General features: G+C 42.6%; 1 protein-coding gene across 1 annotated transcript; it reads right to left on the reverse strand.

Moving 5' to 3' along the window:
- Window positions 1–4,410: 4,410 nt before the first annotated feature.
- CAV2 (caveolin 2) lies at window positions 4,411–18,898 on the reverse strand. Its single transcript, XM_054023733.1, has 3 exons — window positions 18,633–18,898; window positions 17,889–18,076; window positions 4,411–12,158 (listed from the first exon to the last, which is right to left on the reverse strand). The coding sequence occupies exons 1-3, from the start codon at window positions 18,780–18,782 to the stop codon at window positions 12,008–12,010; spliced, it is 489 nt and encodes a 162-aa protein (XP_053879708.1). The 5' UTR covers window positions 18,783–18,898; the 3' UTR covers window positions 4,411–12,007.
- Between the last annotated feature and the right edge of the window lie 226 nt (window positions 18,899–19,124).

A 19,124-nucleotide genomic window follows, 5' to 3' on the forward strand; every position in this document is an offset into this window, starting at 1 on the left:
CACTGCCCTGTGGGTGACTTTGGGTATGTCACCTCATCTGTAAAATGGGAATAATGGTACTGCCTTCCTTTGTAAAAGGCTTTGAGATCTAAAGATGAGAAGTGCTATATATTATCCCTCAGTATTACATCATGGGGATTTTTTAAAAACCAAATAGCCTTCACAACACACAATATCTTTAAGTATAAAAAAGGGAAAGCTACTATCTAAAATTTATTCCTATGAGTCACCAATAAATCTTGACCATGAACTTATTCCATACATTTGGGTAGTCAGGAGTTTTGTTAAACCCTCTGCATTTCCTGCCTTTAGGTGCTCAACTGCCTCGTTCACCTTTGACTTTCCTTAAAATTCTCACAGTGCCTAAAAGCACTTTCTTGTGGAGGACACTGATCATGTCTTGCACGCATAATGTGTTCTTGAGCTGCTCATTCATACCCTTAAGGATTGCTCCAAGTCCTCCAATTATCACTGGGATCATCTTTGTTCTAGTTTTCAATAATGGTTCCACTTCATAGCAGAGTTCTTCATGCTTCACTATCTTCTCCTTGTTCCTTTTTGCTGTTTCTGCTTACTGGTAATGCAATATTAATTAACATGGTCTTGTTGGTCTTCTTGTTTACAACTATCAGAGGGGTAGCCGTGTTAGTCTGAATCTGTAAAAAGCAACAGAGGGTCCTGTGGCACCTTTGAGACTAACAGAAGTATTGGGAGCATAAGCTTTCGTGGGTAAGAACCTCACTTCTTCAGATGCCTTCCTCCCAATTTTCCTCCCAATTTTGGCAGAGGAAAAAGTCCATTTGTTCATGTGGGAACAAATGCCTTGCATCTGAAGAAGTGAGGTTCTTACCCACGAAAGCTTATGCTCCCAATACTTCTGTTAGTCTCAAAGGTGCCACAGGACCCTCTGTTGTTGTTTACAACTATATCCGGCCTGCTTGCCTGCCCTGCATGGTCTGTGACACTGGCTAGATCCCATAAAATCTTAGCCTCTTCATTCTCTACAGCACTATGAGTTCAGTGATCATAATACCACATGCTTCATTCAAATCTGTACTTGCCACAGAGGCTCCAATGGAGATACTTGGTGATCTCATTGTGTCTGTTCATATAGACCCTCCCAGCCAGGTTCATGCAGGTGCTGAATACCTGTTCCACTGGCTCTTCCTTTTCAGAACATGTTCTGCAGTTAGGGAAGCAATTCTGTTGGTCAATTTTGTTTCAAACGTAGTTAAGCTTTAAAGACTGTTCTTGTGCACTGATAATGAGGCTCCCTGTCTCTCTTTTGAGGTATCCTACAAGCTAAGAGTTTGTTAATCTTCAGTCACTAATGGGTTTGATCTTTTTCCATTATCTGTGCACTGATTTCTGTGTAAATCTCTCAAGTCTTTCCTTGAGCTGGAATGCAGGCTCACCAGTCACTTGTTATCAAGACCAGATCATCTTAAACTCTGGCTGACTCCTCATATATTTTGATGTGATATTCTTCATTGTCAATTGCTTCCTCCAGAGATAGCAGGCTTTCCCCCCATCACATTGTCCTATGTACATCCTGCCCAAGTCTTGATTGATATTCATTATACTTTATGCATCACCAGGAGCTTTCTTGTTTGGATGTCAGATGTTTTCTTCTCTTGTTTCCACTAGAGTACTCTGGTTTTGTACTGTACTACTTATATCGCCCACATATTGCTAGCTTGGATCAAATTCTTTGAGCAGAATTTTGTTCTTAGAGTAATATTATTTTCCTAACTTCTTCTTTGGCTTCTTTATGTTGTAGCTCTGACAGTTCCCTGATTCCAAGGTGTTTGTAGGGGCTATGATGCTGAGAGATATCTTGGATAGTATCTTTGTTAACTTGTATGCCTTCTGGCTGTACCAGTGTGCCCCTCTACAGATGCAGACACGCATTTCGCCAAGTCAATCCATAGCTTTATATCTTCACCAAACTTTTCTACAAGTCATCAATTTCTGTATCTCCTTTTATGACCATCCATATAGTTTCAAACCATCTGTGTATAACAAATGGTTAACTGGTAGTTGCTCCTAGGTGATATGATAACCACAATTTATCTCATGGAGCATCCATGACAGCAGGAGCATTGCTGCCATGAACAGCATTAGAGATAAGGAATCCCCTTGAAAGATTCCGCCTTTAATTTGGACCTCATCAATGAGACACCCTTCCAGGATGAGTCGAATGTTCCAGTTAACCAGAGATTGCTGCAGAAAGGAAATAATCTTTGTGCATTTTCAGTGTCTTAATTATCCATGAACGTGGGATGCTGTCATGTGCTTTTTGGTAGTCTATCCACACCATCTCTACATTTTTCTTTTTTTGTTTTGCCTCTTCTGTGATCCTTCCGTTCAGTCTGAGGTCATTTTTGTACCTTTCATGTTTTCTGTGCAGCCTTTTTGCTCAGGAGCTAGCACTATTCAGATCTTCTTGGACAGAATAGCCATTAGAAATGTCCACACAGTTGGTAAACGTGATCAGTCTATGGCCTTCTTTTTATATAAAGACTGTTCTCCCCATCACCATCCATCTTGGACAGCTGTTCTTCAAACATTTATTAAGTTGTTCAGGTAAACAATCATGGAGAGTTGGTAGGCATTTCAGCCAGAATCCATGCACCCCACCTGGTCTGGGTGCTTTCCAGTTTTTAATTCCTGTCAGTATCTATTTCTTTCTTTGATATTCCTGTGTGTTCCTTTATTGTGTGTTTTCTACATTTTTGGATTATATTGTACATCCTTTGACCAGAGTTCCTTCCAGTAGCACTGAAACTCTTCCACATTATTGATTGTCTCTCTACATTTTCCTATTCTGCTTTTAATGTTGATCTAATCAAAGAATCTCTGTGGTCTCTCATGGAGTGTCTGTTCTCTTGACATTGACAGCTTCGTGCTGAATATTTTTCAAGTCTGTGACTCAGTATGGTCAGTTTTTGTTTACATTGTTCCTTCACAACTCTCACATCCCTTTCATTCATATTTCATCTCCAGGGCTGTTTGCTTCTGTTTTATTTTTAACTTTTTTCCCCCCAAATTCATCCAATAGGCTGATATTGTGATGTAACAGCTTAATCTTCTTGTTTAACCTTCATTTCCATGGAGGTTTTTGAATATAGCAACTTTTCTGTTGGTTCACATCCTCTGCTGGCTTGATGATAAACTGATGAGCCGCTACAGTTGCTGTAGCATGAATTATATAATGCAACTGGCTAATCCATGTTGGTCTTATAGCTTCCTTCAACACTTCATTCAGTGCTTGCACTATATCATCAAGTCTTTGCTGGTCTACAAATACTTGGTATTGATAGTATTCAGATTGAGTCAAACTGACAAAATAAGCTGTATTTCACTGATAACTGTCAGCATCACCTTGACTGGAACACACAATTATTCTGGGAAGCAGAAAGGTTTTTGTTTTTGATGGAGAAATCTCTCCAAGGAAAAAAGTACATTTTCTAGGCACTCTCACAAGCAGGCCAAAATATAGGGATATTTTTGTCAGGTTTGCTGCAGAGTTCTCTCTTTTTCTTAATAGCTAGAAATACCATGTTGTCTTGGGTCAGGTTCAAAGTAATGAATACAGACAGGGAAGTTCCCATTTCCACTGAAGATAGTGGCAAAAGTCCCATTGACTTCAATGGGAGGAGGATATATTGCATAATGGGAAACTGTATTTTATACCTATCTCTAGCCAAGTGATTACTCTGTGTTGTTCAAGGTCAGAGTAATAGTCAATTAAAGCCTTACAGTAGTTACTTAAGGCTCATTTAGGTACAAACTTCTCCAGGGGGAATCTATTCTTGTATTAAAACACTTATGGCATAACCATATTCATTCCATTCAGCTGAAGACTAGGTGGCCTGCCAATTGCTGGGTTTGAAATCAGTAAATAGGCATTAGCTGTGGTGATTTAGCTAGAACATAATGTGCATCTACAGCACCTCACTTGCCACCTCTTTTATAATTGTAGGTTGAGTGCATTTACTGTAACTTCTTGCAGTTAGCTCTAACTTTCTTATGCTCACTCTGTTAGTGTACAATATTGGTGGAAGTGTCCAGTGTATGACCTTGTTCTACTTGTTTTTCTCAAAGACTGTTCTTTTTCAACATGTATTTTTAAAAAAGAGAGTTCATGTGACTTTACAGCAACAGTTTATCCCTGCAGGTGGGGGAAGATCACACCCAGTACAAATAATGGTGTTATCATTTTTTGGCTTCTACAAGATATAAGTGTGTGGTCCAATGCGCCAGAACTGCAGGAGTGTCCTGAACTTTTCAGCTATCTCTGAAAAAATCGGTGTGTGCCTAAGTATACTCATTAGGCGGAGGGTGGGGGGGGGGGGGGGAGAAGGGAAGGGGTTTTTATTTAATCATAAATCAACATTCCTGTTAGGATTTCTTTCAAACTCAGTTTTATTAAACAACACATGGGGTGGGGGGAAGATAGAAATGTAACAACCTCTTTCTACATGCAACAGTAAAATATTTGTTTTACAATAACTCAGATGCAAAGGACCATGTTAAACAACTCATGTGAGGAGGTCGGTTAAAGCCCTCTGTATATTAAAGGACAAATATAGAATAAGACAAATTAAGGTTAGTTATGCTTTTTAAATAAGAATACTCTCCGCATGTAAAACATGGTTCTGAAATTATTTCCCTAGCAGAGCTAAACTGACAATTCATAAATATAAATCTATCTAAGGTACTTATTTGTACCCCATTACAATAATCTTTAATGTCTTTATCCTCCCAACACACTTGTGAGCAAGGAAAGTACTATTATCTCCATTCTGCAGATGGGAAGTGAGGCTAAGAAAACCTAAGTGGAAGACCCTCAGCTGGTTTAAACTGTCACAGATCAGTTGAAGTCAATGGGTCAGAGGATCCATCCTTTTAAGCTACATCTACACTATGAGCTGGGGGGCACAACAGCCCTGCTCGCATACACATACTCGTGCTAGTTCTCAATGAGCTAGACAAATATAAATAGTAGTATAGCCTCAATAGCATAGGCATGGTAGAGCCGTGTGAGCACGAACCCACCTGAACCCCATGGACATTATTAAGCTGTACTTCAGGAGGCCGCTACCCATGCTAGCACAGCTACCCTGCTGTTTATGCTTGTGCTAGCTCGATGAAACCTGCCTTGAGTGCGGGGATTGGACTAGATAACCTCTTGTGGTCCCTTCCAAACTACACTGCTATGATTCTATGAGATGTGCATCCATAGCCTTTTACTTTCGCTGCCTGGCTTCACAGCTGTCAAATAGAGCTATAACAATTGACAGCTGATGATCTGGTGACCTATATGACTTGCTGAAAATAGGAAGCCTGTGAAGGCTGTAATCCAGGTCTTCTTAGGTCCAGGCTAGTTCTCTAACCACGGGACCACTCTTCTTCTTAGGTATACAGCTATAAATTTGCAATAACTCCACTGAAGTCAATGGCATCTCTCTGAATTTATACTTGTGTATCTGAGAGCAGATTTTGGCCTAATATGTGCAAGGCATAATGGAAGGATAATTGGCCTGGGGCAGATTCACACCAGTAACCAGGTACTGGGTGGTGTCTGTATCTTTCCTCCAGTTCACGTGGTTGGCTATGTGGATGGTGTCACCAGGAAGGCTTTGGCTTCCTCAGCTGTGGGATGCTGTTCTGAGGACTGCTGAGCAGAGATGGGGTCCACCTATCAAGGAAGGGGAAAAGTATTTTTGGATACAGACTGGCTAACCTAGTGAGGTGGGGATTTAAACTAGGTTTGACAGGGACAGGAGAGGCAGAAACCCACAGGTAAGTCCAAAACATGGAGACCTGGGCAAAGGGTCAGAATCTGGGGAGAATATGGGCAATTATAGCAGGGACAAAGGAGAGACATGTAGGAATATAGAGGGGGAGTCAAATAAAGATCTTTGAATACTAATACAAGAAATATGGGGAATAAACAGGAAGAACTAGAAATAGTGAATAATCACAATTACGACATAATTGGCATCACAAAGACTGGGTGGGATAATTCACATGACTGGAATATTGGTATAGAAGGATACAGCTAGTTCAGGAAGGACAGGTAGGGGAAAAAAGGGAAGAGGTATTGCCTTGTATATCAAAGATGTATACACTTGCACTGAGGTTGAGATTAAAATGGGAGACAGAACTGTTGAAAGTCTCTGGGTAAGGACAAAAGGGCAAAAAAAAAAAAAAGGATGATGTCATGTTAGGAGTCTACTATAGACCACCTAACCAGGAAGAAGAGGTGGAGGAGACTTTTTTTTAAACAATGAACAAAATCATCCAAAACACAGGATTTGGTGGTGATGGGGGACTTCAACTACCCAGCCATCTATTGGAAAAATAATACATCTGGGCACAGATTATCCAACAAGTCCTTGGAATGCACTGGAGACAACTTTTTATTGAGGTGGAGAAGGCAACTAGGGGAGAGGCTCTTTTAGATTTATTTCTGACAAACAGGGAGAAACTGGTTGCGAATTTGAAGGTGGAAGGCAGCTGGGGTGAAAATGATCATGAAATTATAAGACTTCATGATTCTAAGGAATGATAGGGTGAAAGCAGCAGAATAAAGATAGTGGAGTTAAAGAAAGCAGACTTTAGTGAACTCAGGGAGATGGTAGGTAAGATCCATGGGAAACAAGTCTAAGGGAAAAAAGAATTCAGGAGAGTTGGCAGTTTTTTTTAAAAGAGGCATTATTGAGGGCAAAGAGCAAACTAACCAATGCATAGGAAAGATAGGAAGTATGGTAAGAGACCACTTTGGCTTAACAAGAAGATCTTAAATGATCTGAAACCCAAAAAAGAGTCCTACAAAAAAGTGGAAACTAGGTCAAATTGCAAAGGAAGAATATAAAAAAACCCTCAATGTAGGGGCAAAATTAGAAAGGCCAAGGCAAAAAAAAAAAAAAAAGATTAAACTAGCTAGGTACATAAATGGTAAGAAAACATCTTTCCTTCCTCATTAAGTAATGGGCCTACCCTGCCCTTGGTCTTCCTCTTGCTTCTCACATGTTTGTAAAATAACAACAGAAAATGCAGCAATGGCCAAAATGCCATTTGTTGTTTCAGTTTTCACTAAGAAAGTTTGCAGTAATTGGACTTCTAACATAACAAACATCAATGTAAATGGGGTAGACTCAGGCTAAAATGGGAAAGGAACAAGTTAAGAATTACGTACACAAGTTGGATGTCTTCAAGTCTGCAGGGCCTGATATACAGCCTAGAATACATAAGGAACTGGCTGAAGAGATTCTGAGTCATTAGCAATTATCACTGAGAACATGTGGAGGATAGGAGAGATCCCAGAAGACTGGAAAAGGGAAAATATAGTACCTATCTACACAAAGGAAAACAAGGATAATGCAGGGAATTATAGACTGTCAACTTAACTTGCATATCTGGAAAGATAATTGAGCAAATAATCAAACAATAAATTTGTAAGCATTTAGAAGAAAATAAAATGATGTCAGCATAGATTTATCAAGAACAAATCATGCCCAACCAACCTAAAATCCTTCTTTGACAGGATAAGAAACCTTGTGAAGGGGGGCGGGGGAAGCAGTAGATGAGATATATCTCAACTTTAGTAAAGTTTTTGATACTGTCTCATAAACAAACTAGAGAAATATAGCCTGGATCAACCTTCTATAAGGTGTGTGCACAACTGGTTGGAAAAGCAGACTCAGAGAGCAGTTACCAATAGTTTGCAATCAAGTTGGAAGGGCATATCAAGCGAGGTCCCACAGGGATCAGTCCTGGGTCTGATTCTATTCAGGACAGGATTAGAACTTGATATTGACAAACTGGAAAAAATGTATGAAATAAGTAGGATGAATTTCAGTGATAACTGCAAAGCATGACACTTAGGAAGAAATAATCAATTGCACAAATACAAAATGGGAAATGACTGCCTAGGAGGAGTATTACAGAAAAGGATTTGGGGATTATAATGGATCACAAATTAAATAGGAGTCAACAGGGTAATGTTGTTGCAAATAAAGCAAAAATCATTTTGGGATGTAGTAGTTGGAATGTTGTAAGCAAGACATGAGAAGTAATTCTTCCATTCTACTCAGCACCCACAAGGCCTTAGCTGAAGTATTGTGTCCAGTTCTGGGCAACACACTTTGGGAAAGATGAGGACAAATTGGAGAAAGTCCAAAAGAGCGTAACAAAAATGATTAAAGATCTAGAAAACATGACCTATGAAGAAAGATCTAAAAAGTGTTTGTGTTTAGTCTCGAGAAGAAAAAACTGTGAGGAGACATGCTAAGTCTTCAGGTATGTAAAAGGTTGCTATAAAGAGGGTGACAAATTGTTCTCCTTAACCACTAAGGACAGGACAAGAAGTAACGGGCTTAAATTGCAGTAAGGGAGATTTCTCTTAGACATTAGGAAAAACTTCCTAACTGTAAGGGTAGTTAAGCACTCGCACAAATTAATTAGGGAGGCTGTGGAATCTCTGTCACTGGAGGTTTTAAGAACAGGTTAGACAAACACCTGTTAGGGATGGTCTAGATAATACTTGATCCTGCCTCACTGCTGGGGACTGATTACATGACTTATCAAGGTCCTTTCCAGTCCTACACAATGTTCCCTCTAATTTTTCCCATCCATGTGTGGAATGAATTTTGCTATGTGCACCAATACTGTATGGAGATGATGTGTGGCGGGGGTGGGGACAAGGGGTTTGGAGTGTGGGAGGGGGCTCAGGGCTGGAGCAGAGAGTTGGGGTGCAGGAGGTGAAGGCTCTGGCTGGGAGTTTGGGCTCTGGAGTGGGGATGGAGATGAGGGGTTCAGAGTGTGGGAGGGGGCTCAGAGTGGGGGCAGAGGGTTGAAGTCTCCGGCTGGGGGTGCCGGCTCTGCAGTGGGGCCAGGGATAAGGGGTTTGGGATGCAAGCTGTCCTGAGGCTGTGGTGGGGAGAGAGGACTCCCCCTAGCTCTTTCTCCCTGCAGCAGCACCTGGACTGGGGGAGAGCCTCTCCCCACCACAGTAGGTCTGGGCTGGGGGAGGGGCACCTCTCCCCACCACAGTAGCTCTGGGGCTGGGGGAAAGACGCCTCTCCCCACCACAGCCCCTGGGCTGTGGGAGTCCTCTCTCCCCGTTGCAGCCCTGGAACTCGGAGGGAGAGGTGTCTCTTCTCACCATGCTGCAGCCCTGGGGCTGGGGGAGTTAGGTGACAGCTCTTGGTGGCCTCTGCATGGCTGCGCAGGTGTGCACCTTAGAGGGAACTTAGGTCCTACATTTCTATGATTCTTTCCTCCTTTTTCATAACACTGATCTTTCAAAATTTAGAAGATACATTTTACATGACCAAAGAAAACCCAAAACCTGACAGTTTTTTTAAGGATGGAAGCAACACTTTTACAAGCAGAGGTATACCTGCTCCAGAGAAAGTTATTGGTCCTAAAATAGAAAAAACAGGACAGCTTATAACTATATATACTTTCCTTAATGAGATGTTCTTCATTACAAGCTTGCTTTTGTCTTGTGATGTAGTTACAGTAATGGTGAAAAAAATCAATTAGTGATGAATAATGTACAGACTGGCCAAAATCTAAGACAGACCCAACCCAGATCAGTCTCTTTGGCAGTTTAGAGCCCTGCTGACTTCAGCAAGCTATTTTTAAGAATGCACGTATCCATTAGCATGTGACCAAGAGCAAATCAGTTGTCACTAGGCCTCAATCATAAAGTTTGGATCCAGAGCTGAACTTCCTCAAAGCTTAGTGCTATTCATTGATAGGGTACTGGTTCAGCACATTTCAAAGATAAGGACTACAGCTCGTCACCAATTTTCTGACAAAACCTTTTTGATGCAAAATAGCTTTTTCTACAAAATGGACTTTTTTTTTTTTTGAAAAATATGCAGGTAAAAATATGAAGAACATATTTTCATTGAAAATTTTAATTGGGAGGGGGTGGGAATTTCTGACTAGCGCAATAGAGACCAGCTATGTGTATTAAGATCCAGATTTGAACGTGAAAGTGTGCAGTTCTAGAACTTTGGTTTGAGTCCATCTCCAATTGCTACCTATGGAAAAAGTGCATTTTTGAAGTACAAAGACTACATAATGTATACTAGCTCGTTTACTACTGAGTGGCGAATGAGAATGTTTTGCAGCTCATTAAATAAAGCTCTGTTTCATATGCTATGAAATTTGTGTACTATTTTATTCCCCAAAAAATCATTTGGCATGTAGCCAAAGTACCTCAATGGGAAGTCTATTTTAGAGAATATTAACATGATTTTAGAAGAAATTAGTCTGTCTTACTTGCTAAGTTTGAACTTACGAGTGGTTCTAAATCTTACATAGGGAGACAAATTCTCTACTATTGTAAGTGGGTGAAACATCACCAAGATCAGTGGAGCTGTGTCCATTTACATCATCTTTTTCCTACCATATGTTAGTGTAAAGTTGCACAAGTATCCTACATTCATTTAAAAGAAAAGTTTTTTAAAATGATTTAAATATTGGTCATCGAACCAAGACAAAAAAAGATGACTGAGTAAATTGGGCTACCAAAAATAGAAAAAGCTAATTTATTATTTTATTACATACCTCATATATGATAAGGAATGCATGACATTGCTTCAGAGGAAAACATATTGCAACATATTATAAACATTTTACAGTTGTAATTTGTTCATCTGCATTTATATAAATCAGTAGCATGTACCCCATCAAAAGATCAATATAATTTTCATGTACCTTTGTTTACACGCTATTCTGGTTTATAAAGCTGTATTAAGTGCAGGAGGGAAAACTATCCTTTATAGTTAGACTTTAAAAGTAATAAATAAGCATTTACCAGAGTCAATTAAATGTGTGGAGAGAACTGGACAAGCATACTAAATATGTCCACTTTCTTGAAATAAGAGAGAATGCTTTCCACTTAATCAAAGTGTGAGAATAGTGTATATTATTTTAAATATCACAATGTTGCTGATAATACACAGAGATAGGCAAGGTTGCATTTATTACAGCCTGTTTTTAATTAAAAAAATGAACAATTCTCATAAACATATATTTCAAACTCTTTTGCATAATCTTGTATGAAAACATTTGTGTGCACTGCTTTTACATTCAATTACGAAAAAAATATATACTTGGTATATTTGAATTGCACAACAGCATTTCCAAAGATCTGCGTAATCTAGTCAGTAAAATCTCACCAATCTCATTTAATCTTCTGCAGTGTCAAACTTCTTCAGCATAATAATTCCGCAAGTATACAAATCCTTTAGAAATAATGCTTCAAGGAAAACTGATAAAGTAACATTTACATAAATACAAAATATACAGCAAAATTAAAATCTCATTAAATAAAATATATAGATTAGCTGATTGTCTCAAACCATTAGCTAACACTTTATTTTAAGGGGTAAACTTTGGGGAACTCTTCTCCATTGATATATGGCAGATTTACAAAGCAGTAATGGGAGCTGAATGAATATTACCCATGCACAACAGTACTGTATCATGCAGGGAGTTGCAGGCACAACTCCTGCTGACAATGAGAACTGAGCATACAACCTTCCATGTATTATGCTGAATAGTGAGCCAGACCCATCTCTGAAACCCTAGAAGTGAGTTTGGCCCAGTATATCACATCATTACTAATTTCATTAGTATTCCGAGTAACACCACCTGCCACAGCAATTTTCTATGATCCTATTGTGGTGGTCACATATACCTCCACATGAATTTTTCTGCAACCTGGCAATCAATGTACCATTAAAATAAAGTGTTGCCAAAATACCCACATTTTTTCTGTTTAAAATAGTTAGATATGAAAATAGTCTTAAATTGATCCCCTGAAAGTAAATGATTTTTTTTTTAAATAATGTATCCCCATTTTAAACCAGCTAGTTTAATCCCAACAGTTTTGGAATGAATGATAAGTGTAGCTATGTTACATTAGCAAAGAAGCATACCACCATCTAAGACTACAGCAGAATTGTATCCCTGATGTTTACTCTTGGTCCAGGCGTATATTGACTGTAGCAAAGCATCGGCCTAGGCTATGAAATAACGGTGCAATAAGAACACCCGTCACACTCTTCCATACAGTCTGCACTGAAGGCAAGACCATGAGGCAGGTCTTTACAAAAGGCATCACAATCCTAGAAAGGAGAAGATTTGAGGATTACTACTACTAGTATAGAATAATGGATTTGCCAGTCAATGCTTGATTACATTTATTAACAACAATGGAATCTTATTTAACCAAAAAGGTTTCAGAGACATTTAAAACTTTCAGAAAAATGGGAGTTTGGCTATGTTGAGAAGCAACATATGGTGTACATTGTGCTAAAGGGATGTGACCTATCTTCATTTATGCAGGCATTTCAGTAAGCTAGAAGTCATTTAAAAGGGTGTTCAGTGTAGATAAAAACAACGTAGAAATGATTTATGTAATGTTGAACTGTGATTTTAAAGTGCTTTTCTAAAAGGCTGTGCCATAGAGCAATACTAAATGTTTGTCTGCTTGGGTTCTCAGCCATTATCAAATCAAGTCCAACAATGCAAACAGAATACTAATATGTCTATGCTGCACTCTCAGCTAACCCAGATGGATTTAAACAAGAATAGTTCTTCTAAAACCTTCCCTTTCTTTGTCTCTGCTGAAACAGCAAGTAACGTACATACCATATAGAGCTTTGAATGCTACTGGAATAATATGCATGTAGTATAAGAGGGTATGCTACACTCTAAAGTGTGGCTATGGTTATGTACAGTTCAACTGTGTATACAATTTATTATGACTATAGCATATAGTGTGCTGCATGTCATTTGCTAGATAAATTGTGCCTCCTCTTCTGTTCACTAATTTTCCATGAGTCGCTTATGATTTTCTCTACATTATCTGAATAATCTAGTGCAATTTAAACCTTCACCCCAAATCCTATGGGGGAAGCTGCATCAGGAGTGGGGTAGGGGGAGAAGGAAATCACCCCTAATGGACAGGCCGTGGTAAAGCTGCAATCCTTGGGCAGAACCACTGGCAAGGGCAGCAGTAATAGTAACAGAATCTGCCCTTCAGGGGAGATGTCTTACTGCTGCCCCGCACAGGTATTCTGGAAGAATCCTTTCCTTGGCTGCCTCCTACTTTCTGGGGGTAAAAGGATTGCTCCAGGCTCTACAGTGGAGTGGGCTGCAGGCAGTTTGAGCCTCTCAAACTCCCCTCAGAGCAGTGGGTATGTCCCCAATGCATCTGAGAGCAAGGCTCCCAGCTTGGGTCCACAGTTTTGCGCTAGTGCTCTAAAAATTGCTATGTAGACGGTGCGTCGAGGTAATGGCTGGGGGAGGAGCTCGGGGTCTCAAGCCCCCTCCAGCCAAAGCTGTAACATATACCCAGCTATTTTTACAGTGCTAGCATGAGCCCCGCAAGTGAGAGTTTGTGGGCTGGGAGGTTTGCGCCGAGATGCAGTGCAGGTGTGCCTAGTGGGAACACACAGCCATAGTTCCCAGCAGTAAATCAAACCCATTGGCTTAGAATATAATCAAAGTGATAGTGAAGACTCATAACAGAGGTGTTGATAAGACTCAATAGGGAGTCACAAGAAGTCTCCCTGCTGTCCAATGTGGAATGTAATATGTGAACCAACAGACTAGAACCTCAAAGATCCACTCCCTACAAACTGGTTGGTGGGGAGGGAAAGACAGAGAGAGAAACAACATCTCTTCCTTTTCATTCCCTGCAGCCAAAAAGTGAGTAGAGAGGTGGGACAGACAACTCTCATATGGAGACAACACAATGTCAGGACAGTTGTTCAGTGGCTCTCTGATTCCATTAATTCAGTGTGGATGTGGCTTTTCAGCACTCATGATTTTGTGGTCATCAAGGTTGAGTACCACTGCTATAAGCCATAAAAGAGAAATGTGAAAGGTGACAGATGTCCACTTCTTTGCATCTTGGTCATTGACTGTGCACCGTAGCAAGTGATGGATGGAAATTCAGGCCGTGATACAGAATAATGCCAAGCACCCGCAGCTCCAAATGAGGTCAAGGCATGAAGCTTGCTCGGTCTTGGAAATCTCTACACGGGCAGAGGGGAACTTTGCTTTGCAACCTGGGAGAGGATATCTGTGCATGCTACACTAGCATGGAAGGTTCCCCAGAGGGAGTTGCAAGTCCTCAGCTTTTCTCATGGTTAGAACCTTAATGAACAATCACCAGGACATTTTTAGAAAAAAAGTGTAGGGCCAAATTCTGCCATGAGTTATACATGACTTACACTTCTAGGTGGTTGCACACATGTAACTCAGGGCAATATTTCATCCCTGATCTATAATAAGGGTCAGAATTTTGAGTGCATCACTTGGAACACTGGTATTGACATAGCACAACCTAGTCATAAAACAATCCACTTCAACAGAAAATTCAAGCTCCAGTTTAAAGATATTTTTTAAAGTTTACTCAGGATATTCACACGGAGCTTCTAAGAGTTGGTGTGACAAGTTTTCCACAACTTATAGTCTGTAGCATGAGAGAAATAAATCACTACAGGCAAAGGAATGCAGAGAAGTAACTTTGCTCCAAGGAGCTCATATACAGGTCACTAAACTGTTGGCTGGCATTGGCACAGTTTCAGACTGTCTCATTCTTACCAGATAGTGTAACTATGGAGACTGGCTTAATGCACCCAGTATGAGGGAGGGTCCAGAATGTGTTACTTTTTAATAGGGGGAAAAAAAGTAAGTGTAAATCAAACCACACTGTTGGTATTTTTCTCATTTACTTCTTTCGCCTTCCCCACTCCCATTATATGATGTATAACATCCTGCATCTTTCTTTAAAGTTATCCCAGCTACCGAGAACTAAAATCTGCTCTCAGATCTGGGGTGCACAACTGTTGCTGAAATCCTGGGGGGTTCTAGGTGAGTGAGCATTGCCAGGCCAGGCCTAAGTGGATTTTTAGTGTGCCAATATAGTTGCAACAACAGTACTTTGCATGTCTATAGCACTTTCCATCTGAGGACTTCGAAGTGTTTTACAAACAGCATGGAATTTAGCCTCATAAAAGACCCCTCAGTATAATTGGCTCAATTCATTTGATGGATGAAGAAACTGAGGCATAGAGGCTCTGATAGCTCCTCCTGCAGCCAGTTACATGGGAGGGAGAACTCGCAATCTGTTAATGGAGTTTTCCTGGAATCGTTCCAGGGAAGGAGGGTTTGAATGGAATTCCCCTCCTCCCACCCACAAAACAAGCAGCAGGTATGTTCGTAAGCCCAGTGGGATTCCAAAAGAAGCCAGTACTATATGTTTGGAAACCCTATGCCTCCACTCCATGCCAGCTCTGGGGTCTCCTGCCCCATCACCAGATCCTGGAAACACAGCTGCGTTCAAATCCATGCTCCCAGGAATGTGGAATGGGCAGACAGTGCTACACAGACCTTTACAGAGACTCAAGCTTCACTAATTTTGGGTTGAAGCTGGTGTGGGAAAACTGGATTTAGCTGGTCTTTGTCTCCTACTAGAATTGGATCCTGGCCTAGACAAATTGAGTGACCTAGACAAATTGGAGGATTGGGCCAAAATAAATCTGATGAGGTTCAACAAGGACATGTGCAGAGTCCTGCTCTTAGGGCAGAAGAATCCCATGCACTGTACAGACTGGGGACCGACTGGCTAAGCAGCAGTTCTGCAGAAAAGGACCTGGGGATTACAATGGACGAGAAGCTGGATATGAGTCAACAGTGTGCCCTTGTTGCCAAGAAGGCCAACGGCATATTTAGCTGTATTAGTAGGAGCATTGCCAGCAGATCGAGGGAAGTGATTATTCCCCTCTATTCAGCACTGGTGAGGCCACATCTGGAGTATTGTGTCCAGTTTTGGTCCCCCCCACTACAGAAGGGATGTGGACAAATTGGAGAGAGCCCAGCGGAGGGCAACGAAAATGATTAGGGGGCTGGGGCACATGACTTACGAGGAGAGGCTGAGGGAACTGGGGTTATTTAGTCTAAAGAAGAGAAGAGTGAGGGGGGGATTTGATAGAGCCTTCAACTACCTGAAGGGGGATTCCAAAGAGGATGGAGCTAGGCCGTTCTCAGCTGTGGTAGATGACAGAACAAGAAGCAATGGTCTCAAGTTGCAGTGGGGGAGGTGTAGGTTGGATATTAGGAAACACTATTTCAGTAGGAGGGTGGTGAAGCACTGGAATGGTCTCCCTAGGGAGGTGGTGGAATCTCCCTCCTTTGAGGTTTTTAAGGCCCGCATGACAAAGTCCTGGCTGGAATGATTTAGTTGGTGTTGGTCCTGCTTTGAGCAGGGGGTTAGACTAGATGACCTCCTGAGGTCTCTTCCAACCCTAATATTCTATGATTCTGGATAGGGTAGGAATGGAGCCAGGGGTAGCTAACTCTTCTACTCCCCACCCAGGGTATAACAGGAGATGAGAATGAAAGTTCTCTTCTGTACTTTTTAGTGAAGGAAATAATTAGGCCTATAAAGAGACTGAGGCCAAAATCTTCAAAACTGGGTGCCTATGGTTAGACACCTCTATCTGAGAAGCGCTGAGCCACTGCAGCTCCTGTTAAAGTCAATGGGGATCACTCACATGAGTAGGATTTGACGCTGTAACTGATTTTCAGAGACCTAATTCTGTAAAACTCATGTCTGCATTCCACCGCATGGAAGTCTATACAAGAGGTGCTTCTGTGGCACAGAAACCTAGAACAGTATTAATGAATTGGGGTTTATTGGACTACAACATCTTTAGATGTTTAAAGAGCTCGAAAGGTCTCACTGTTAAACTCCAGCTATCCATGCCTGAAAACACGTTCTGATAATGGAAATCTTGTCTAAAACTAGCAGGTAAAGAAAATCTTGGTTTGTGGGCATGGTACTGGGCACTTGGTCATCCTACTCCTTTCACCTACCTTGGCAGCCAGATGGATTCCCAACTTCCCTTATGTAGCCCTTTCATCTCCAGCCCCCATTTTTCCCCCTTCCATCCACCTCCACAATCTAGCTGCCTCTCTGTTCTGAAGATTCTCCAAACCATTGCCAAAAATGTAACAAAGTACATCAGCTTCCTTGTGAGCTTCTAGAGCTACTGTGTCTGCCTGTGGAACTGGGCGTGTGGCCAGGATCAGACTGCCTGAGCTCAGCAGGGGGTCCCTTTCCTGGAGGTGCCCACCGTCCATTGCATTGCACTTTGTTATGACCATGCCTCATGTTCAAAGGCAGAGGCAGCAGCTTTAGTGGCAATAGCAAAGATAAAATGTACCCTACGGTTATTTTTTTCAGCAAAGGTGGCATGGGAAAGGAGGAGTAGCTAGCTCAATTGAGTAAGACTGAGTAGGGGACTGGGTGCCAAACTGATGAGAAAAAGTTGCAGTGGGAAGGAGGGAAACATGGCCCTCCTACCCAGCTGGCAGAATACCTCTGTCAAGCCCTTATATTAAATACACATGATTAAGCAATCTGCATAGTCCAATAAACTAAATCATCATCATCATTATTTATATCACAGTAGCTTCTAGAGGCCCTACCCAAGATCAGGGCCCCATTGTGCTAAGCGCCGCACAAATCCAAAGTAAGAAACAGTCCATGTCCCAAGGAGCTTGCAAACTAAATAAACAAGACAGACCCAGGGTAGAAGAAATTGTTACAGATGGGGGACCCCAGGCACAGAAAGCTCATTACTGTCACTTTAAAAACACAGTAAATACTCAAATCAGCCTAAATTTACTAGCTGTAGAGATGACTATCACTCGTTAGGATCTATGGCAACATCATAAGAATTGTTCATTCTCCCTTGTGCACAGAGACTGAATTTATAGAGGCACTTCTTTACTGTATATGGATATTAATGTTTCAGGAGGAAGGCAATAAATTTACTCACCAGATGTGCAGACAGCTGAGTACTGCAAAGACAATTCCTGCAACCAGAGCCAGTGGGATAGCAAGGAATAGAGTCAGGAGCTTGTACAGCGCGTATTTGCTGAGCTCAAAGAGAGCGTGGCTGCAGATCCAAACTTTGTCAAAGGAGTGAAATGATGCAGGCTCTGCTAGGACATCCTCAAACCCTAGCTAGAACGACAGAAAAAACACCCCCCCAGCTAAATCAGCTTCTGTCTCCAACGGCAATTGCAATGATACAACGCTGGGGATGAAGAGGGAACTATATTGGGGTTTTTGTTGCTGATGGGAAAGAAACGGAGCAGGTTGCACTCGGCTTGGTTAAATACCCCTGTCCCCGGGCTTTACAGCGCAGAGTGACTTTTGGCTAGAGGTCGCACCAGGGAAGTTCGCTTTGTAACAATTCAGTTCAGCCTGAGCCTGACCTGCACAGGTGTGCGGGTAGGCCGGGCTCACGGGGGATCGGGCAGAGACAACCCCCCCCCCCCCGCGATTTTTGTGTTGCCCCGTTTCAAACAACAGCACGTATGTTAAAACATATTCTTAGGCCCGGGCTCCTGGGGAGAGAGAGAGGAAGGGGCCCGATGCCGGCCACGGGGGCTGCAGCGTGGCGGCTAAGGGGGAACGCAGCCCCCGGCTTTGCAAGGAGCCAGCGGCCAGGAGGCGAGCAGGGAGCGGCGTGCAGGTGGCCGCCAATGCAGCCCTAACCCCCGCCCCCCCTCCTCACCTTCAGGTGGGTGTTCAGCCCATGCGGGTCTCTGTCGGGGCTGTTCTCCGCCCGCTTCTCCGGGCCGGCTAGCGCGGGGCCGCCGGGGCGCCCGAAGCTGTCCTCGGCCATGAAGATCTTCGTGTCTCCCGTTTCCTTCTCCAGCCCCATGGCGGCTCCGCTGGTGCGCTGCCTCCGGGGCCCCCCTGCCCGCTGGTGGCTGCCTCCGGCTGGGCTCCGCGCAGCCTGGGCTTGGGTGGAGCCCGGCTGGCCCGGAGCCCCGCCCCGGAGAGCGCCGCGCCCGCCAGGAGCTGCCCCCAGCTTCCGCGCTCTGACCGCGCACGCTCCATCCCGCAGCGAGCCCCGCCGAGGCCGGAGGAGAAGGAAGGGAACGGGGGCGCAGCGATCGCCCCGCGGAGGACTGGGGCTGCCGGGCCTGCAGCAGCGGAAGGCGAAACCAGCGGGCCGGCATGCTCGGCGACAGGGATTGGTTCCCGCGCGTGTCGGTGCCGG

The sequence above is a fragment of the Malaclemys terrapin genome, chromosome 1, assembly GCF_027887155.1.
Source record: "Malaclemys terrapin pileata isolate rMalTer1 chromosome 1, rMalTer1.hap1, whole genome shotgun sequence".
NCBI classification, from domain to species: domain Eukaryota; kingdom Metazoa; phylum Chordata; order Testudines; family Emydidae; genus Malaclemys; species Malaclemys terrapin.